Below are 23,993 nucleotides of genomic sequence, written 5' to 3' on the forward strand. Positions count from 1 at the left end.
AGCCACCAGAACCGCTAATCTAATTAAACTTGCAAATAGTTTTCCGATACCGCAAATATAAAATATTGACTTAGATAGGTATAACACGTTACGTGTTGGTGAGATAAAAAGCGTGTTTCATGTCTGTGTGTCATTGTCTTATTATTCGCAGTGTACCTACCTACGTCATAATCAGAGTCTAGTTATAACAGAAGAGTGACCGTCTTCACACAGTAACACGTGCCTGATCATTGTTGTAGACACTTACCGTTATTTATTATGCATGTTTTGAGAGTATTTATTTAATTAGTCTTTAGTCATAATTAAGAAAACTGGCTTGAGAGTTATTTTAGTGACTTACATGTAACAAATGATATAGGTACTAGTAAGAAAAGATGGTGTTTTAAGGTTAGCTAGATAGAGTTAGCATACAGATATAGTGCATATTGTTTTGCATCGTATTTTTTCGGAAACGTTCGTATTTGTCATGGTACTTCAGCCAACCTCAGTACTCTTTGTACCGAGACTGACTGACTTAGGAAGACACGTTCGTACGTTTCCGTTAAAATACGATTGAAAATAATTATGCATTACATCTGTAAAACATACAACATTGACTATACGTAGTCTAATTTTAAAGTTAAACTTACCGCCAGTGTCAAAAATGACGTTTTTGTGAAGAAACATCTGCAGGACGTAATATATGATTTGACGTAGGCATCTTGTATTTTTGTTTAAAGAAAAGTCACTTTTGACACTGACATATTTAATCCATATCGTATCTGGACGTAATATTTGACGTATCTTAAAAGGCGAAAAATCCTGCGTAAAAATATCAAAAATCGAGGTTTCGAACTCGACTGTTTCCTCCACCAAAACTTAACCAATCGTTACCAAATTTGGAAATCTAAATGATTATGACATTATCTGTGTCGGACCGTTTTGATTTTTTGACTAATTGATGTCAGTTTTGAATAGCACGCCTCTCATTGCGGCATAGTCAATTAGGCCATTTTGGCCATTTTTGAAGGGCTCTAGCGCCTTAAAAAACAAAAATATCAAAAAAATCAAAACGGTCCGACACAGATATTGACAATATTAATCTGTGTTGAAAAAAACATTGCTCTAGCTTCAAAACCCACGGAGGAAACAGTCGAGTACGTTTGTATGGAGAAATGACCACTCCTGTTGGCTCTTAAAGAGGTTAGAATGGCCATCGCGCGCAGTAGTATCGGAACCGGTGTCGCCGCTCGTTCCTCTCCACATTTACATTTACTAACACTCGCGCAACGGTAGTAAAAACTTGTGTGCGTGGTGAATGGATACGCCTCCTTTAGACAGATTTGATGTCTGGCTTCTTAATCTGAAGGTTATTGTGGCGCAAAAGGCATGATTACTTCGTTTTCCTGTCAGCGCGGGCGAGTAGCATGCGAGCGTTTGCTCAAAACCGGCGGCGACCCGTACCCTGCTCGCATCGCCATTCTAACTTGTTCTGTGGTAGAGAATACTTCTATTGTATACCTACGTAAATGCCTGGGGTATTTATTTACAGAGCAAAAAGCCTTCAGAGGCGTATGTTTCCGAGTCGTCAAGGCTGCACGAGGAGCGCGCATTTGTGTTGACGCTACTCGCGCGTGTAAGTTTATGTTGCTTCCGGTCCGCGGCTGGAGTACGGACGGACCTACCTAATTTCCAGACTTTACAATGACAAAAAGTGGAGATGTCAGTTACCGGTTCCGTACAAGTTTAAGTTGTTTCTTATTTCATACATCTGGGGGCACGGCAGTGCCGCGCTAAGTCGAGCAAAACAAAGAGGCACGGCCGTACCATCCTTTTCTCGAAGCCATTCAGGCCATTTTCAACGTCCTGTAAGTTTGTGAGCGCTAAAGTTAGTTAAGTCATTATATGATTAAAAAAAATAAAGGTATCTAATATTGTTACGGTTTTAACACTAACCCTTGGCACTGACTAAAATAACCGACTTGGTTTCACATTACATCTCAAAACTTTTTTGTAGTAGAAGTTTTGAGAAGTAATGTAGCAACATGTTTTTGATGCGATATTTTTTCCAAATGTAGTTTTGAGATTTTTCCCTGTAGTGTAAGACGACATTACTATTTAACTCGTAAACGAGAGCTTAGTTTATTGCATTTTTATCATTTTAGTTGATCCCCATTATTGTAATTTAATTTCATAATCTTGCACTCTGCTTTTGGTACCTACTTGCCATATCACTTAACCGCTGTAACTCCGTTCTGGTTATGAACACCCACCATCTACTTTTTGCTACTCCCTTGCTTGCTTAGCGTCATCGTTGGGGTTCATACCGAGCGGCCAATTAATACGTGGACATAAAGCTGGACGATGTACATTCCAGGGTGCAATTAGACGGCTTAAAAACTACGGCGGCAGGGGGGACCTGCTGATCCGACCGCAGAGTAGGAGGCCCTCCAGAGGCTTCCCGGCTTCACGCACCAGCTGACCTCGGCGCTTCCCGAGACGTCCCGGCGTCCGAACACAGGGCTCGCACGACCACCTTGCCACGTCAGGGGAGTACCCACCTACGTCAGTGAAATCAGACAGGCTAATTTAAAATTTAACGGACCACTACCACGACCACCGCTCGGGTTATTTTTTTTTAATAAATTTTAGTGTCCGACCGAAACATGTTTTTTTGCCGAAACCGAAACCGAAACCGAATGTTCGGCTTTGGCTCTAGTTTCGGCCGAAACCGAAACCGAAACCGAAACTTTTGTAGACTTGTTAAAATCGTTGAAAAAATGTCATAAAGCCGCTTTTACACACATATTATGGGGCTGTCAACACCCAATGTCCTTGAAATTGATGTTACTTAAGCAGTTTTTTATGAAAATTACTAGAGTTAGACCAAGATAATTCTGCAACGATTTTGATAAGTTGATAACACACGCAGTGCAAGTGTTATTTTAAACGTCAAAACTTCTATGAAATTATGACGTATAAAGAACATTTGCACTAGTTGCACTGCGTATGCTATCAAAATCATTGCAGAATTTTGTTGGTCTAACTCTATTCATTCACCAGTCAAGCTAACATGAAGACACAGGGTCAACCAAAAACGCGAGCGCAGCGAGCGCGAAATTTTTTGTTAACAATATCGCAAGGCCGGGTACCGATCTTCACCTGGGCCGAAAAGTCCGAAGTGCCCCATTGAGGCGAACTTTCATGCGAAGTCAAAGCCGTGCTTAAGGCTTAAGGATAAGTAGTTGAGCACAGACTCCAACCAATGTCCATTGTATTCAAAAGCGAGACCGCAGGCCGAGCATGGCGCAGCGAGGCCAAAGGCTAAGCTGAAGTAGAGGACATGTGGAACACAAACCAATGGTAAATTGAGGTAAAAAGTGAGGCTAGTTTTCTTATTATTATCTTGCCCAGGGCCCAGTAACATGCGACAGTGCTATCTCATTCACTTATAGGTATTGACAGCCTCTTAAGACTGCGTCAACCGTCCAGTGACGCCCTCATTAGTGGAATTGTGTTTTATAATAAACCAATTAATGTCTGTACCTAATATACATGAATCAGTATATGTAGGTATTAATATTGTTGTCCTACTTATTCCCCAACTTTTGGTCTTTGTCCGAAGTACCATTTCGTAAGTTTCGGCCCGGCCGAAAGGTTCGGCCGTTTTTTGGCCGAAACCGAAACTACAGCCGAAACATGATTTTTTGGCCGAAACTGGTCGAAACCGAAACCGAAACCGAACCTTCGGTCGGACACTAATAAATTTATTTGTTATAAAGCGTTTGGGACTTTAATTTAAACCTCCCAACCCTAACCGCTTCATCAACGTAAGGGTCTCGTTTTTTTCCTTTTGAGGTACGGGACCCTAAAAATGTTGTTACGTATTCGTGTTAGCAGAGTGAGCTTGGTCCGAGTATATATGAGGGCGGCGGTAGGCGCTCGCCTCAGTGCCCGTTGGCGAGCGACATGGAGCTACACGTGCGGTGCGCGCTCGCGGTGCTGGCGATGGCGGCGTGTTGCGGTGAGTTACTGTTGCGGCTCAAGGGGATGTTTGACGGTTTACAGCGTGACGCCGCTGTCACTTATATCGTGTCGCAAGAAACTGAGAATTTATGACGAATGACGACGACGACAATAAATAATAATGTCACCATAATCATATACCATCTACTTTACAAATAACACCTGTGTATTGTAATGTACCTGATTATGCAAATGGTTTACCTTTGTATTGTCGCCAATTTTTCTGTAGATTTTTGTTTCACAGAAAAATTTTCAAGTAATTTCATATTGCAAAATAATCATTACACAGAATATTTAATTCAAACAATTTTAGTTCGATTTAGTTACATTTCACAGAAAAAATTAAAAAATTGTTTCGTTCTAAGAATAATTTATCCATGTAATTTCATTTCACAGAATCATCGATATGTATAAAAGTTACTTCTCATAAATGTGGTTTACCAAAACTTAAAATACAGAACAGTTATTTAGTCGAACATTAATTTCATAGAATAATATTATTAAAGTATTCTTCATACATATTTTTGTTTGGCCGAAAGTCATTGCAACGTTAACAAAAACATTGCGGGTAAAATCATATGAAATGTTGACGCAAATGAATGTAAATGTTGCGGAGTTGTTATTGTTGGAGTTATACTCTTTATCGAGTCGTGGTCCGCGTCTGCTCCGGCGCTACGGGCAAAGCAGCCCGTTCGCCCTTGCGTATCAAAGCGCAGGCACAAATGCTCGCCTCCGCAGCTTCGGCTGGACGGCGACCAGCCTCAGCCGCTACGGCTCACATTGTGCTCTGCACTTTGCTACGGCGGGCGAGGGCTGCTTCCCCTCCGCGCCTCCGGCTTTTTACATACACTCTAGGGGTAGGACAGACAAGACCACGTGGATAGTGGGGTGCTCCGATTCGGATTTTGGTTAGTTAGACTTTTAAGTCTAAGTGCGTTTATGTGTATTTGAAGTGTGTTTTATTTAAATGAATACTAGGTGAAAGGTAATTTAGTGAAGTAATAATAGTTGTAATCAATATTCTGTGAAATGCAGTGTCGTACAAATAATATTCAATGAATAATAATTCTACATTTAGTATTTTATTTTATTTAAAAATCTTTCAATAAATATTCTGAATTTTAATAAAGTTACATAGTATGTTTCTTTAAAATGAATAATCGAAGAAACAAAATTAATTGTAACAAAAATGTGGGATTCGATTATTCTATGAATAATTTTCCTTAAAACAAAATTCGGCAAAAATGTGACGGGAAAATAAGGGTACACCTATGCAAATAAATGAAATGAAATAATAATAAATACATGTTTTCATAGATAATTATTGTTCTCATACAAAACTCTTCAAAAAATAATCTAAAAATCAAGACGAATAGATCAGTACCTCAATGAAATAGTGGCGTGTACTAAACATACATTATTGGCATTAAGTATATTCGTATAATCATGATTCTGAATAATTAGAAGGCCGAAACATCAACCGGTTGAATAAAAAAAAGTAAAGTTCAAAAGTCAATAATATCAATAAAGTGCAATGATAAGTGATATCAGTTAAATATAGGTAAGTAGAGTGCAAGCGGGCAGATGTAAACAAAGATAATCACCGGGTGCAAGCATGCGCACGCGTCCGTAGCGCGCGCCGTAGCCGCGTAGCGGGTGCTACGAACCGTGCGCAAACGCAATGAAAGCTGACAGACAACGCTACGCGTGTTGATGTCATTCGATTTTTTTTCTGAAACTGATATCCTAATACTAAAGGGTTTTACTTGGTTAGTTCATTTGCGTATTGGTTTGGTTATATTATTTCCGCTAAGTGTTGAGGACAGTTGTTTACGAGTTTGTTGTTGTGCGGTCAAACAAGTTATTGTTTTGATTTGGCGATCTATAAATACCAGCAATGACAAGTAGAGGCCGGTATCGGCTACTACATTGTAGAATGCACGAGCGCTTATCGGAGAAAGTTCATTTCCAATGATCGCGCGGAAAATTTACTAGAGGGCATGTAGACATGTGTGTAGTCTATAAGGTATTTGTAATATGGGCCTTGTTGCCTGTGGTGAGGCTGGTGAGATAGTTTACATACCTATATGTGCGTCAAACGTGTTATAAGATCACCTTTCCTTTTTTGTAGATACTGTTATTATTAACCCTATCATTGGCAATGAAGAAATGAGTTTGTCATTTACATGTTTTGTTTTTGACTCTCAACTAACATCATGTGAGTCTCGCTGAATCAAGTGTTAAACGCAGAAGGCGGTATCCTTTCTTTGGGCCCTGATCAGCGGCAGCTTGAAGTACCAACACGAAACATAATAATAAAATCCCGATATAAAAAAAAATTAATCGTATGGCATTACATTATAACAGATACAGATAAATCATAAATCTAACTCCAGAGAATTAATCCACTTGATATAAAAAAAGAAAATAATTCACGGAGGTAGGAGGTCACCCTCGTTTCCAATATCTCACTTACCCCCCTTGTTGCACAATGTACTAATAACGCGTTTGTAATGAGAATCATTATATGCGAAATAGTAACAATATTTTTCGCGGCGTCCAATGGAACAAGTGTGAATTAAAGATAACCGGTCTAGATTGCATTAACATGTTTTATGAGTTCATTGCCTGTGTTCATGCTATCGAATACACATATGTATCCATTGTAGACTCTATTTCAATGCAATAACGTATACAAGGAGTCACCCAAGTGTATCTTTGACCCTCTTTGTGACAGATAAAGTAGGTATCGGCCAATAATTATTTTAAAAGATCACTAAATATCTTATCTTTGGGATAGGTAACTAGAATTGAAAACATTGAACGATAAATACGGGCGCCAGTTATGAAATAGCTTTTTTATTTTAATAATTTATACAGTCAGCAGCAGAACTTGCTAAGCGGGCGAGGTGTTCAAAATTACCTTGACGCGCTCTTACTCTCTTAACAATAAAGTCGCATCAAGATAATTTTGACAACCTGGCTCGCTTAGCAACTACTGCTGCTGACTGTACATATCTATTAAAAGCGTTAAAGCAGGAATTTGAAACATGTTCTTTATCTAAGGGGTGTTACCTATATTTGAAACATGTTCTTTATCTAAGGGGTGTTACCTATAGGTATTTGAAACATGTTCTTTATCTAAGTAGTGTTACCTATATTTCGCCACACAATGCTTTTTTTAACGTTTCTGACAATCTTTATATTTAATGCAGCCTAGGACTTCTGTAATAACTGTCTGATACAAAACTCAGCCTCAAGTGGTAACACATTACGGTCGTTAGTTAGTTAGTTAGTTAAAACATCGGATAACAGCGAGGTAAACAAGCACACGGTCCGAGGTTCAGTGACACGCCCTACAAATATAACAGCGGCTAATAATTGCGACATCTGAAAACAATCCGCGCGTCATAGATAAGTAGCGTCTCGTAAGAATAACATCGGCCCACGCCGACCCGTCCTTGTCCAGGCACGTGTATTGTATGACGGCTTATATAGATTTTAAAAATATTATGTTAATATGATATCAATCTCAAGGATACAATCTGATATGACTCGTCAATAATCAGACATAGGAATCCGTGGGGCAAATTTTCTAGACAGGTAGGGACTTCCTATATCGATAAACTCCATTATCGATGCTAGTTCTATAAACTATGTGATCACTCAAAGGTTTGCGTGTAAAAATAAGTTTTTATTAAAAGTGTAAAAATCAAATAAAATAATAACTCAATTCGCTTCTTCTTTTTTTGAGGTTGAGATAATATGTATTAACTATTTTATAGTGAAATATGTATTACGCCCTACGTTTATATAATCTAGCGATTATTTAAAATATGCTGTGTGAATTTCATGCTCGGTCGGTTTGTTTTCTAACTATATCTGCATGTGTACTCTTGTTGTTCATCGCATCCTTTCCGAAATATTCTGACGCATTATTGTGTAACATGGCAAACCTGCATAGTGCAGCCACCGCGCGCACTGGCCGGTTGTAAAATAAAAACTAAGCCATTCGCCCGTCTTTTGTTTTTTCTCATCAATATTCAATTGGAATTCTGTTGCAAATTGCACAACTTTGATTTTATTTATTAAATGAGACTCGATGCTTATGATTTGTACTAAAAACTATATACGAAGGCTGCCACTAATGCAGGTAATATTTGTATAATTGTATATATAGTATTAAGTTTCTGTTTATGTTTAAATTAAACCTAATCCAAGTCTTATTTGTACGTCACTGGTTTCCTGTAACGAAATGAGGCTTGGGTTAGGTTCCGACCCGACGTCTAAGAACGTACGATTGTTGCAGCCTTTACTTCTGCCTTAAAACTGAAGAGGTACTTATTACTGTTGCTGTTTCTTTTGATGGATATTTGCTGCTGAAGTTTTTCTCTGCGTGGACCTTGCTGATGCGGTAGCACCCGCGGCCAGAATTGATCGTTTGGTTCGACAAAGATCGGGATGCAAGAACGTTAAGGCCAGTGACGATATTTTATTTGTTTAGGCTTACGTACTGACGAAAATTACTTTATTTTATTGTACATATTTTTAATATTATATTGTTTTACTATATGAACCTAGTTTCATTTTCTACCGCTCTAGTTAGCCGGTTACATTGGCGCCCAAAGGGTTTTCTGTCAGTACGTGGGTCTTTAAGTACTTGGATTGGGTTATGTACATAGGTACATACTTGTAAATACTATGAGTGTTTGTACATACCTTGTTATTCTTAGTTTTGTGTATTTATTAAGCATATAGGTACTAGATTTATTGGCGTTACCTATATTTGCAGTTTGCATTTTGCCTTTAAGTACATAGTATAACATAGTACCTATATAGTACATGTTATGTAGGTACTATCTATTTGTATGTGTGTCTGTATGTTTTTCTTCTAAATTGTGTATTTTATTCGTACATGCGTTGTTTCATAGGGATCTAATATGGATTTGTCGACTGTAAATGTAAATATGTTAAATAAGTCTGAACTTATTTACGAAATAAGTATCAGACAAGAAAAGCCTCTCGACACGGTTGTAGAACTGAGACAGCAGTTGAGTAACTTGTTGATTAAATATGCGGCTGAGGACTTGTCCTCTACTTTTTCAGTCGCTGATGACTTGACAGGCGCTGAAAAATCACTTTCCTTCATTGAGGATAAAATAATTTTATATGAAAGTACGGGTGACTCAAAACTTGTAAATAAAATTCAAGCCTATCTTGTACATATATATATGCGCCTTCAGCGTATTGATATTTCGGACTCTGAGCAGTATTGTAATACTTATAAAAGTCTCGTATCGAAATTCAGCGCCTTGAAAATGCGTTTTGATACAAAAAATGGCAACAGCGATTCTTCGTCTTCATTTGTTACCGCGAGCTCTGATAAAAGTTCAGAGGATAAACTCATTGTTCATTGTGACAGGACGGTAACTAGCGAGTTTCGGAAGTTTACATACGCGGGTAAAGGTTGTCCGCGTAGTTTTGTGCAGAAGGTTGAGGAATTTGCGATTTCTAGGAACTTGCCTAATAGTACCTTATTAAAACATTCCTATGAAATGTTTACGGATGCAGCACTTCACTGGTTCCGTGCCTACAAGGACAGTTTTTCCACCTGGGAAAGCTTAAAACTAAAACTGTTTGATGATTTTGGTATTCTGGATTATGACTATAAACTAATGCGTGAAATTCAGGATCGTACTCAGGGTAAGGATGAGTCGGTCGTTGGGTACTTTGCCGTTATGTCTGGTTTATTTGGCCGGCTCAGCTATACTATGCCGGAGACGGATAGGTTGCAAATCTTACTAAGAAATATCCGTCCTGAATACGATTGTATGGTAGCTCAAGCTGAGATTAAAACTATTGAGCACTTGAAGGCTGTATGTAGGAAGTATGAGGCGTGCCTTGATCGATCAAGGAACTTTAAGGAGCCTCCTACTGCCAGTCAGTCGTCTTTGACTGATGATTTTGTGTATAAACCTGTAAATAGTAAGTCAGTAAGTATAGTTAGTTCTAGTAAACAGTTTTGTGTGCGCTGTAGAGTGAATGGCCATTCTTTACGTTCATGTAAAGAACCACGCAAGATAGTGTGCTTTAAATGCGGCCAAGATGGCTACCGCAGCACTGAATGTCCTCAATGTAAAAAGTCTATTCATACTACTAGTATGCCAAAAAACGAGTGAACGAGGATCAAAGATTGGATGTAAATAATAGTGATAAGTTTTCACGTCGCGAGTGGGAAGATTGGCTATCTGTTGTTCGTCTTTTCATGTTGTCGTGTAAAACATCTTTGATCCTCTTTGACGATCAAAATGATCACGATCGGCCTTATGTAAATATTAATGTAAATAATTTGTCTCTCTGCGGTCTCTTAGACAGTGGGAGTTCTATTACTATACTTGGTAATAATTCTCACCATGTTTTACTAGAACGAGGCTTTGTTCTTAACACATCACAAAAACTCTCTGTGCGAGTTGCTAAAAAACAGAACGCTTCCGCTGACTCTATTGGTTATATTGACTTACCAGTATGTTTTGATAATAAATGTCTTAACATTACTGCACACGTTATCCCTGATATTTCTTCACATTTAATACTTGGTATTGATTTTTGGAAAGGATTTGGCCTTTTACCTAAATGTGTTACACACGCTAAACTGATGCGACCTTCTGACTGCTATACTTTAATTGCAAATAATGATAATAATACTACTACTAATAATAAACAAGTTTTTCCTTTCGAAGACTTGTCTCAAGAACAACAGGCTCAAGCTAATGATATTATATCGCGATTTCGTGAAGCGTCGACGGAATCTAGTCCACTCGGTCGCACGCATTTGGTTGAGCATCGTATTGATACTGGTGAACATGAACCTATAAGGCAGAGATGTTACAGACTCTCTCCTGAAAAACAAAAGGTGTTGGTAGAAGAAGTTGACAAGATGCTTGCTCTAGACATCATAGAGTCGTGCGAAAGTCCGTGGTTGAGTCCTGTTCTTGTCACTCCTAAAAAGGATGGAAGCTGGAGATTCTGTTTGGACAGTAGAAAACTTAACTCAGTTACTAAAAAAGACGCATATAAGTTGCCTTTTATAAATGAAATACTTGACAATTTACGTGATGCAAAATATCTATCTAGCATTGATATTGCCAAGGCGTTTTGGGAAGTGCCTCTGCGCGAAGAAGATAGGGATAAAACCGCGTTCTATGTAGCAGGCCGTGGCATGTATCGTTTTAAGGTCACTCCTTTCGGTCTTACGAATGCGCCCGCAACCCAGCAACGCCTAATGGATATGCTATTTACTCCTGAGTTTGAAAACCGCGTGTTTTGGTATTTAGATGATATTATTGTAATATCAAACAGTTTTGATGATCACATTTCCTTACTATCCCGAGTTTTGGACAAATTAAAATTTGCCCAGCTTACAATTAATTATGAGAAATCAGCGTTCTTCCGACGTGAGTTAAAATATCTAGGTTATATTGTTGACCACAAAGGCTTAAGAACGGACCCTGATAAAGTGAAGGCAATTCTTGATATTCCCGTTCCTACCACGAGACGTGAACTTAAAAAGTTTCTCGGTACGGCCAGCTGGTACAGGCGTTTTGTACCTAATTTTAGTACTTTGGCCGCTCCTCTTAATATGCTTACATCTACTGGTAAAAAGGCTCCTCCATTTAAATGGAATGAGGAGGCTAACATTGCCTTTGACAAAATAAAGCAAGCACTTGTGTCTAGTTCTGTATTGGCTTGTCCTGATTTTTCAAAAACATTTTCTGTCCATTGTGATGCTTCAAATTACGGCATAGGTGCAATGTTGACACAAGATGAAGACGGTATTGAAACACCTATAGCTTATTTTAGCCGTTCTTTATCAAAACAACAACAAAATTATTCAATAACGGAACGTGAGCTTTTGAGCGTTATTCTAGCATTGGAATACTGGCAATGTTATTTAGATAACGGTCAGAAATTCATTGTATATACTGACCATGCAGCTCTCAAATGGTTTTTAAGTTTAGACAACCCTACTGGGCGTTTGGCTCGTTGGAGCGTCCGTTTGTCTTCATTTAATTTTGAGATAAAACATAAAAAGGGTAAAGATCATGTGGTACCTGATGCTTTATCGCGCTCAGTACCAGTGGATTTGGTTTATGTTCAGTCTAACGACGACTGGTTTAATAACCTCTTACAAGGTTGCCAGGACAACCCTTCTGAATTTCCTGACTACAAAGTTGTAAATAATAACTTGTACAGACTTAAGCGAACTAGTTCTTTTCTGACTTCTGAATATGATTGGAAACTGGTAATACCAAAAGAAATGAGGCAAGATATTATTCATGAGAATCATTCACAGCCTACTGCTGGTCACTTTGGTATATTTAAAACGCATAAAAGAATTTCTTTGCGTTATTTCTGGCCTGGCATGTACAGGGACATTAGTAAATATATAGCAAAGTGTGAGACATGTTTAGCCTATAAGTACCAGAATCATCAAACTTTGGGGATAATGGGCAAGCCAAAGGAGTGTTGCAGACCGTTTCAGTGTTTGTCTATCGACCTTGTTGGCACATTACCAATGACTCGTAAACAAAATCGGTACATTTTAGTTGTCAATTGCTGCTTTTCCAAATACTGCTTAATATTTCCTATTAAAAAGGCAACGTCTAATATTATTTGTAAGATTTTAGAAGATTTTGTATTCTTGGTACACGGTTTTCCACGAACTGTTATAATGGACAATGGTGCTCAGTTTATTAGTAATGATTTACAGGATCTTTTTAGTAAATATCAAATTCCTGAAGTACATTTTACTCCTAAATATTGCCCTCAAGTGAATTCTGTTGAGCGATACAATCGAACCTTAATGACGGCTGTTAGCTCGTTTGTAGAGAACGATCATAGAAATTGGGATCTAAATATTCCTAAAATCCAATTTGCTATGAACACCAGTGTGAATGAAGTAACTGGGTTCAGTCCTGCTTTTCTGGTGTACGGTAGAGAGCTTGTTCCTTGCGGGTCATTCTATGGTGCCCCTAATTCAAGTGAAGTCGATTATGACGACCTCATTTTTGCACCGCGTGATAAATACGCTGAGAATTTAGGCCACTTGTCCCCTATTTTCGATAAAGTGCAAGCTGCAATTTGGGATGCACATGTAAAAAATTGTAAATATTATAATTTAAGGCGTAAACATGCAGAGTTTAATGAAGGTGATGTTGTTTGGCGTCGTAATTACCAGCTTAGTGATGCTGGTAAATATTTTACTGCAAAACTAGCGCCCAAATTTGTAAAATGTACTGTGTTAAAAAAGGTATCTCCTCTTGTATATGAACTAGCCGATTCTAATGGGCGTGCCTTGGGCAGATGGCACATTAAGGATCTGAAATTGTAAATATTGTAAATTATATTTTAGTGTATTTTTTTTTCTGGAATTTTCCCTCGTGTTGTATTCTGGAAAATTCTCCTGGGCGCGAGGGGTACTGTAACATGGCAAACCTGCATAGTGCAGCCACCGCGCGCACTGGCCGGTTGTAAAATAAAAACTAAGCCATTCGCCCGTCTTTTGTTTTTTCTCATCAATATTCAATTGGAATTCTGTTGCAAATTGCACAACTTTGATTTTATTTATTAAATGAGACTCGATGCTTATGATTTGTACTAAAAACTATATACGAAGGCTGCCACTAATGCAGGTAATATTTGTATAATTGTATATATAGTATTAAGTTTCTGTTTATGTTTAAATTAAACCTAATCCAAGTCTTATTTGTACGTCACTGGTTTCCTGTAACGAAATGAGGCTTGGGTTAGGTTCCGACCCGACGTCTAAGAACGTACGATTGTTGCAGCCTTTACTTCTGCCTTAAAACTGAAGAGGTACTTATTACTGTTGCTGTTTCTTTTGATGGATATTTGCTGCTGAAGTTTTTCTCTGCGTGGACCTTGCTGATGCGGTAGCACCCGCGGCCAGAATTGATCGTTTGGTTCGACAAAGATCGGGATGCAAGAACGTTAAGGCCAGTGACGATATTTTATTTGTTTAGGCTTACGTACTGACGAAAATTACTTTATTTTATTGTACATATTTTTAATATTATATTGTTTTACTATATGAACCTAGTTTCATTTTCTACCGCTCTAGTTAGCCGGTTACAATTGTTATGTAAAAACCGTGCTCGCGCGCTTTGATTTCCTGCTGAGATGATCATATGAGCGCAAATCAGTCGATTGAGGGCATGTGTCAGCTGCAGGGCCGCAGGGAACCGGCCAGCTGAGTAATGTGCGACCTAAATAAATCTGCACGGTCATACCATGTGCGAGTGCATTCATTTATTTCATCTTGACCTAAATTGCGGGTCAATTGCATACTTAGTGCAGTGTAAGGAGAAGTTAACATCAATGAAACTCGTGAAAAGGCTAACTACAAAGAGTGTTCAAACTAGGACACTAATACAGTCAGGAGCAGAAAATGCTAAGCGGGCGAGGTGTTCAAAATTAACTTGGCACGCTCTTATTCTCTTAACAATAAAGTCGCGTCAAGATCATTTTGAACACCTGGCCCGCTTAGCAACTTCCGCTGCTGACTGTAAATGCCGTGTATCTAAAAATTATAGTCTTGATAACGATATTGATTGAACAAAAATAGTATTGCAATTGTGAAAAAAAGTAATAGGCTGGAGCATTATTAAGGAACTAATAACTGTATCCAACATCTGTATCTGTGTCTGGATCTGTATCTGTGTGTGTAAGTAGTTCTTAAAAGATATAATAATATCTTTAAATGTCATCATGATTTCCATTCCAGCATGGAGCGCTTCCGCGCAGGAGCCCGTGTCGGCCGACACAGAGTCGGGGAGGGTGTGCGGCGGCTACGAACCCCATGGCGACTACGCCTACTTCCTTGCCGTACCTTACGCCAAGCAGCCTCTCGGTCAACTCCGCTTTCAGGTACCTAAGCTTTATCCTTGGAAATAAGCGCTCTATAAAGATTTTTTTTTTGTAGGACCATTATTTACGAAGTCAACTGAACTCTTTTTCACGATTCATTCATAAAATTTAAGGAACTGCAGCGTCCGGATCCATGGACAGAATGCCGGCCCGCGACCGAAGTGGGGCCAATTTGTCCCCAGCACGACCTTTTCTATGGGCCAATCATGAATCCCCGCGGTCAGAGTGAGGAGTGCATCCACGCCAACATCTACGTCCCTCTGAAGTCTCTGCCGTCGAGAGCGCGCGGCGAGAGTCGTCCGCTGCTGCCGGTGCTGGTGTACATGCACGGCGGAGGCTTCGGCTTCGGCTCCGGAGATCCGGACGCACACGGCCCGCAGTACCTCGTCAAAGAGAATGTTGTCGTCATCACCTTCAATTACAGGTGAGGGTTTCCAAACAATAGGGACGACGTATAGATAACTGATAAAGTAATTCAACCCTGAAACGCGGGAAAGTTTTCTTCTATACATGCTTTGGATCATCGGAAGCGTGTTACGAGCAAGGACTTAGCACGAGACCAAAATACCGCTGAAGATAGTATGTTAGGTATACGTGGCGGGTTTATGAGGGCCGTTTGCACCTCTGGGATTCATTTGGACATGCTCTGGGTATTAGAAAGTCTTATTTAGATAACAATCATCATTCTTGAAACGGTGTATAGCAGTTTTAAACAAGTAACGGGCTAACTAGAGACCTAATCAAATAATTTAATTTGCAGGATTGGAGCTTTCGGTTTCCTGTCCCTAAACTCGACGAGTATCCCCGGCAACGCTGGTCTCCGGGACATGGTGACGCTGCTGCAATGGGTGCAGCGCAACGCCGAGGCCTTCGGTGGCAACCCCCACGACGTGACGCTGGCCGGACAAAGCGCCGGCGCTAGCGCCGTCCATCTGCTCTCACTTTCTCAAGCAACAAAGGGACTTTTCAAGAGGTAAAGCTCAAATATTGATTGACGTAAAAGGATACAGGTAATCGACAAGAATGCACTAGATGATTCTAAATGACACCCCTTTATTGCAGAGCCATTTCGATGAGTGGTGCAGGATCAAGAAACTTTTACACGACATCGCCAGCTTACGCGCAAACGGTATCGGAATTATTCCTCGGTTATCTTGGCATCAACAGTACTGATCCTGAAGAGGTGCACCAAAAGCTTATTGTTCTTCCGCTAGAGCAGATCATGGAAGCTCAAAAACAGATTCTGGACTACACGGGTCTCCTAGCATTCTGTCCCGTGGTAGAATCCGAACACCCGGGGGTCAATATAATCTTGGACAATGACCCGGAGGTGTTACAAGCGCAAGGTCGAGGCAAAGACATCCCCTTTATAATTGGCTTCACAAACGTAGAATGCCAAACATTTCGACCACGATTCGAACAGATCGACATTGTCGAAAGGATTAAAAACATGACTTCAGTGGTGCTGCCCCCAGGGGTAGCTTACAGGCACCCGGTAGCGGAGCTTCCTAGTAAAATTGCGAGAATTCAAGAGGAATACTTTAGTGAATCGTTGGATATGGATACGTATTTGAGCTACTGTACAGAGGTTAACTTCATATATCCCGCGTTGAAACTGGCAGATGCGAGAGCCGCCAACAAGGGAACCCCTGTATTCTTGTACCGGTTCGCGTATAACGCGGACAATAGTGTGTACAAGAAAGCGCTCAATTTGACGTACGATGGCGCCGGCCACTCAGAGGACCTCACCTTCGTGTTCCGAGCCAACCACGTGCTGGGAGACACGATCGAGTCGGCCGCAGACAGTGAACTGATTATGAAAATGACGGGGTTCGTCACTAACTTCATGCGACATGGGTGAGTACTTTCGACCTTTTGGCACCTCTACACGATGGCCCATCATACTGGCCCACTAAAATGGGCCAGCGTATAGAGAGGGTAGTGGTGTCGGATGGCTTATGGCGCGGCGGGATGGCGATGGGATGGCCGCGGTGGCGGTTTTTCGGCCGCACAACAAAGGTAGTGGGCCAGTGATGGCGCGTACACGTGGCCCATTTCATAGTGCGTGCTCTCAACCATCGCATGGCAATCGCGCTAGTCCAGCTCTGGGCCATCGTGTAGAGGAGCCATTTTACGAAGGGCTCAGAGGAGCAAGGGAATACTTAAAAAAATAAGTACATTAAAATAAAATATAAAGTAAAGTTAACGTATATGATAAAGTTAACGTATTGATTTTTGTAGATGATGATGAGATGGCTAATTTATTCATCATCTTCCTCGCGTTGTCCCGGCATTTTGCCACGACTCATGGGAGCCTGGGGTCCGCTTGGCAACTAATCCCAGTAATTGGCGTGGGCACTAGTTTTTACGAAAGCGACTGCCATCTGACCTTCCAACCCAGAGGGTAAACTAGGCCCGTATTGGGATTAGTCCGGTTTCCTCACGATGTTTTCCTTCACCGAAAAGCGACTGGTAAAAATATCAAATGATATTTCGTACATAAGTTCCGAAAAACTCATTGGTACGAGCCGGGGTTCGAAACCGCGACCTCCGGATTGCAAGTCGCACGCTCTTACCGCTAGGCCACCAGCGCTCTTTTAAGATGGCTAAATTATTAAAACGTTTAATTCTAATCTAACGTACCTATTTAATTATAGTAAACCAACGAAGAACGTTGAGTTCAACGCAGACAATAGCATGTTTACGAAAATGTCGAAGTTATTCTAGGCCAGCTTCATACCACATAGATGAGTTATCTACTCGCCAAAACGTTCAGAAAAAGCATTGAAAACAAATCGTAATACTCGAAAATAATTGTATTTGCTTTTTAATACCAGATCTTTAACCTATTTATTTCCAGTAAACCAATGACGAACGTGAACGATTGGCGGCCGGTGTCGGCGTCGGAAGGGACGGACAAGTACGCTCCGTACAAGAACATAGTCAACTACGAGGAGGCCGACCAGTGGCCGAGATACCAGAGGATGACCAAGTTCTTCGACAGCATTTACGAGACCAGCTGAACCAGAACAACAAACACCCGTGCCGGTTCTATGAACTTTAATTCTTAAACAATTTGCGATTCTTTAATGAGAATTACTCAATATAAGTATTGTGTTACGTGGTGAACTGTCTGTGAATGTGTGAAATTAATGTAAATAACGTTTATTTCAAGCTCGTGGCTCATAAAATGTCAGTTATGTACAATCAATAACTTGAAAAACTATGTTAGTGTCAATCAATATCTTAACTAAATTTACAATAGTACACCGTTACTGGGCTTGTGAAGTCCACCACAGTGCATTATGTACGGACAGTCAATTCTATCCGCAATCGTAGATAGGATGGTGTGTTGGGGCTGGCGCGCACGCGCAGTACTAGCGATGCGGCTCGAAGACTTTTTATATGGCTTAATTCCCCCTGCCTCACACCACATTCCATGCCATACGATTCAGATGGCGTACCAGCCCACCGAACATAGTTGATCCGGTTTCCATACCAATATCTGAATATTAAAAAAAAATAGTTCCCGAATTAAGTTGATCTACTGAATTTTTTTCCATAGTAGATCGTAGGAAACCAGATCAAACGCTTTCAATAGGTCTAGTACTAGACTAGGTAGCATGCATATCCTGGCGTGTTTCTCACATAGTACATAGTAGTCTCAGTTAGTCACATTCACATAGTACGCAACAGTGTGCTTAAGACATACTAGAACAAATTAAATTATTTTCAGAAAATATTTTAATTTGTTATTATTTCGAGTAGTCACACTTGAAATAAATGTCATATACTCAGAAAAAGTGACCCAAGCCTCTAGTGTCCCAGGCTGGAATCGAACCAGAGGACGCTGGTTCGATTCCAGCCTGGGACACTAGAGGCTTGGGTCACTTTTTCTGAGTATATGACATTTATTTCAGTTTAGTGTGCTTAAGGCTCAAAATGGGACTTTCAGTCGACAGTCTGGGTCTAAACCCAAACTGGTTATCGTGCAGTACGAGTACTTTGTTTAACTGAGCGTTAAGCACACTGTCGAGCACTTTTGCAACAATATGTAGTCGCTAGTGATATTGGTCTATAGTTGCACTAATTTGATAAATCCCCGGTATGTAATGTATAATGTATAGTTTCAATTAAATCTGGGGGCAGATCATAATGTGCAAGACAGAGAGAAAAGAACATCGCCAGCACGCGTGTGATTGATGTTAAGCTATTACTAAGTTAACTTACAAACACGTTAGATAGAGTTTATGCTGTTTTTATTTAAGTAAGGAAGGTACCATCAGCCGTAAAAGTGCATGGCGACTTTGTAAAATAGAAGTTTCGTCTATTTGACTACTACCGTACCTCAGTTGGTTGTTTCATTTGTCTGTGACTCGGAAGGGAAGGCAAAACGAGGATTGCATCGACTGAAAACTATTTGTAATTAAATATAAGATGAGCGGTGAGAGAAATAAATGTTTTCTTTTGAAATTGAAATTTTACGAATGAACTGGATAAGACTCGGATAGAGTAACAGTTGCGTGCGTGGACGTGACTGCACCCGTGTACCCCCTAAATAAGGAAGCCTGGTGTTTGCGAAATATGAGACACTAATCGAGACTAATAATATATCTATATACTGGTCAATTGATACCTTTTACATTGATCCAGACTTTAGCGAAAGTACAAGTCTAGTACACTAACATGTAGTAATGAGATATTTAACAGTCAAAATAAGATTTTAAAACGTATATTGCTAAAATAAAGTCGCATAGATTGCGATTACTATAATAGTGTTGTATTATTACAAGGATACTTTTAATAAATATACATATTTTAATTTAGCACCCGAAAACTATATTAAAAGTTTGCTTTCCCACAACTTTGGGAACAAATCAAATTATTTTATTCTTTATTGTCCGGCCTACACCACTGGAGGGCTTCGTTAGCCGACTGTACACACCTATTGCAAACTATTATGCAGACGGGATAGAATTAATTCATTCGCAGGACACGCACCGGTGACTCACTGTGTGGACGCACGATGCGTTACAGCGATAATCGCCCGTCGCTTATTGAATACTGACAGTTCCACAATAAAAGCTAATTGCTCAACCAGTAATAGTGAAAACTTGCAACAAATTATTCGCAACGAGCCCAGTAACATTCTAGTGTTCGGTAAGGTGTGGGCTATCAAATCAAAATCAAATATCATTTATTATCAGGCAACTAAGGCCCATAGATACATACCTTACAAACTAACATACATACAATAATATAGCTATGTTCAGTTTATTGGTTTTGACGTGTTTGGTGGTGAGGAGCGAGCAGAATGTGGTGCAGACGGCGCAGGGGATGCTGCGGGGTGAGGCTGGCGACGGGGTCGTGTCCTACCGCGGTATCCCGTATGGCACGCTCCGGGAGGATGCCAGGTTTAAGGTTCGGTAAAAAAATAATGGGGGAAACTTACTGATGGTATGGGGGAAGCCGCAGAATAGGTTGCTTTCAATTCTTTCACACAAGGCGGACATAATACTTCTAGGTATTTCATACCAATCAACCATAGAGAATTGAGATAAATTGAATGGCAACTTTCGATATGTTAATATTTTCCAGCTAGCCGGTCTGGCTCCGTCATGGGGCGGGCTCCGCGAGTCGGAGAAGCCGACGTGTTCGGCGTCGTCGGCGGAGCAGTGCCTGCAGCTGGACGTGCACGTGCCCACGGCGGGCGCGCCCTGGCCCGTGCTGGCCTGGGTGGCAGGCGGCGGCGGGCCCTACGACCCCCGCCTGCTGGTGCGGCAGGGGGTCGTGGTGGTCGTCATACATCACAGGTGAATGAGTCTGGACGTTCTTACGACGAGGGTGCCTTCATTTACATATGTGTGACATTTCTTTAGTTGACTTTAACACACTTTAATAATATTTCAGATTAGGTCCAGTGGGATTTCTCTGCACAAAGGAGGAACAGATACCAGGCAACGCCGGTGCAAAGGATGTGGTGTCAGCGCTGAGATGGGTGCGGGACAACATCGTGGCGTTCAGAGGAAACCCTGCGAATGTAGTAGTGGGCGGGCAGGGCTTCGGGGCCGCGATCGTCGAGGGGCTGACTCTCAGTCCTATGGCTGAGGGCCTGTTTCATGGGGCTATCATGCAAAGCGGGACGATATTAAGCCCTTGTGCTTTTAATTACGACTCGACTGAACGCGCCCTCATGCTTGGAAAATTGTATACCGACAGTGATGCGATCGCATCATCTTTAATCAAAGCAGATGACGTCGATTTAGCAGACAAGGCTGACAAGCTCAACTTGCCTTATTACCCCTTCGGAATGTGTGCAGAAAAAGCTTTCAAGAGGGAAGAGAGATTCCTTTCTGAGCCGCCGTTCGATTCGCTGTCGAATCACAAAGCACGAAACGTTCCGATGATCATAGGGTTCAATAGTGAGGAAGGATACGTCTTTGCGGCAATGTTGAAAGCATTGCGAGTATTGAAGAGGATGGTCAAAGATTTTAATATTTTGCTTCCGGAGGAATTAAAGAGTTTGAACAACAGAGAATTGAAGCGAATTAAAGAGATTTATTTTAATGGCAAAGTTAATATGTCTGACGTTCTAGCGTATCATAGGTAAGCAAAAACAAAGCTTAGGTATCAGATAAAAAATCTTAACATAGCTATTAATACCTACATCGTACTCGTACATCCCGGGTTAAATTTTCTTCCAGTTCTGTATAGAATACTATCTGATACATAATTTTTCATTATTTACGAGGTGCATTTTTGACATTTCTGTCAGATAATTAGTAGGTACATTTATCAATCCGGTCTTAACTAATTGCAAATATTTCCAGAGACGCGTACTTCGTAAGTCACGTGCACCGCAGCGCGCGGTTACACGCCGCGTCCGCGCCGGTGTACTACTACCAGTTCTCACACTCCGGCGCATGGGGCGTGGAACCCGAGCGAGGGATCCCCAAGACCGGGGCTGCACATGGAGATGAACTGGCTCTACTGTTCCCGGACAAAGGACAGGAGTTGGAAGGGGAGGATGGGGAGGTGCAACGCTCTATGGTGCGGCTTTGGACTAACTTTGTCAAGTATCTGTGAGTATCTGAATTGTACAACCGGTTCTTACTAGAGATGCCACGAATATTCGGCAACTATTCGGTATTCGGCCTATCCGGCCACTTTGCTGAATATTCGGTATTCGGCCAAATGTTGAGTAGTATTCTGCCGAATACCGAATATCTGTTGCACCTACTTAAAAAGAAAAATTGCAGAATAAAAATAACCAAAATCTTTGTAGGAATTATTTAGAATGTATTCTTAGAAAGTTGTTAAATACGAAGACCCTTTTTTGAGCATTTGTTGATTAAAAAATTTTTTATTTTTATCACGAGTCTGTTTTGTTTGACTCTATTCATTGATCAAAAAAATATCTTAGCTAACCTCATCTAACGTTGAGCTTTATTAGCGATCATTTTTTATAATAATTGTGACTCAAGATGTTCGCATGTCACGCCGAATATTCGGTCGCCGAATATTCGGTATTCGGCCGAGAGAGGGGCCGAATATTCGGTATTCGGTCAAAACCACTATTCGGGGCATCTCTATAGTTCTTACACTCGTGTGTGGGACGCGGAGCTTGAGGGATTCCAAAGACCGATGCTGCACACAGAAACGAACTGAGTATCCTAATTAACCTGAGTTGCTACTAGTTCTCGGTTTACACGCTGAACTCTCATATCATAACATAGAACATCTGTTGCTCAATAAAAATACGATTGATATTTTAAAACTAAACAGAAACACTCGTGAACACGTTCGAACATTATTCCAAAATTAATAATGATTGTGTTGGTTTAAGGCAACCAACGCGCGACGAATCGCCTCGCTGGGAGGCAAGCACCGACAACCTCCTAGACATCGCCGGCAGCACAACCATGCGGCCTTTCCCACTCTCCCGGGCCTGGGACGACCTCTACGAGCGGCACTACTACAACAGGCTACGGAACAACGGCTAGGATGATAACCAGAGGGCTACCGAATGTACGCTCGACGCTGACGCCGACCGCCATACATTTGTTTGCCAATTAACCAATGTATGGCGGCGGCGCTAAAACCAATATAACCCAAACGGTCAGTTAATTTTTATACACCTTTATTTTGATACGAGAAGAATTTAAGAACATCTTCGTATCTTAATTAGCACATAGTACCGCAGTTGGCGTCTGGGTTTATATGACGTCGTGTATGAATGTTTATTCTATTTATAGTAGAGTTACTATTTTTGTAGATTTTTTTAGTAATAAACTCACCTGTTTCACTTGGTTTCATTTTTCATTACGGTAAGTAATGATGATGATGTTATATTTCTTACCTGTAACAATAAAAAATAATTACATCTTGGTTTATTGTTTTACTACCCAAACACAATCATATTCTTTTAAATAAGTATGTAAAGTCGTGACCCACTAATTAAGGACAAACATATTTCATTTTCATATAACTAGATCAATACAGAACAGAAAATCGGCAGCAAATTAAAGACCGGCCAAGTGCGAGTCGGACTCGCGCACGGAGGGTTCCGCACCATCAACAAAAAATAGAGCAAAACAAGCAAAAACACGGTCACCCATCCAAGTACCCGCCCGACGTTGCTTAACTTCGGTCAAAAATCACGTTTGTTGTATGGGAGCCCCACTTAAATCTTTATTTTATTCTGTTTTTAGTATTTGTTGTTATAGCGGCAACAGAAATACATCATCTGTAAAAATTTCAACTGTCTAGCTATCACGGTTCGTGAGATACAGCCTGGTGACAGACGGACGGACGGACGGACAGCGGAGTCTTAGTAATAGGGTCCCGTTTTTACCCTTTGGGTACGGAACCCTAAAAATCGGCCCGCAAATCTCTTGATCGAAAAAGGTTGCTAGAATAAACGGCAAGGCGCTCTACTTAGTTCAGACTGACTAAGGAAGCAGCTGCTATTCTGCTAATACTCGTACAACACAATAGGTAGAAATCCATGAGGGATCTAAGTGTTGGATAATCAGCAAAAT

General features: G+C 40.6%; 2 protein-coding genes across 2 annotated transcripts in view; one reads left to right on the forward strand and one right to left on the reverse strand.

Moving 5' to 3' along the window:
• LOC134656113 (serine/threonine-protein kinase D1) overlaps positions 1-23,993 on the reverse strand; it is a 136,637-nt gene that overhangs the window by 101,266 nt on the left and 11,378 nt on the right. The window lies entirely within an intron of this gene.
• LOC134656114 (uncharacterized) lies at positions 3,944-22,955 on the forward strand. The gene is given in 12 exon segments (XM_063511634.1): positions 3,944-4,003; positions 14,810-14,952; positions 15,066-15,376; positions 15,713-15,925; positions 16,015-16,809; positions 17,610-17,696; positions 17,813-17,944; positions 19,919-20,117; positions 20,551-20,765; positions 20,863-21,558; positions 21,783-22,034; positions 22,799-22,955. Coding segments are annotated over 12 exon segments (3,255 nt in total). The 5' UTR covers positions 3,944-3,948.

The sequence above is a fragment of the Cydia amplana genome, chromosome 17, assembly GCF_948474715.1.
Source record: "Cydia amplana chromosome 17, ilCydAmpl1.1, whole genome shotgun sequence".
NCBI classification, from domain to species: Eukaryota; Metazoa; Arthropoda; class Insecta; order Lepidoptera; family Tortricidae; genus Cydia; species Cydia amplana.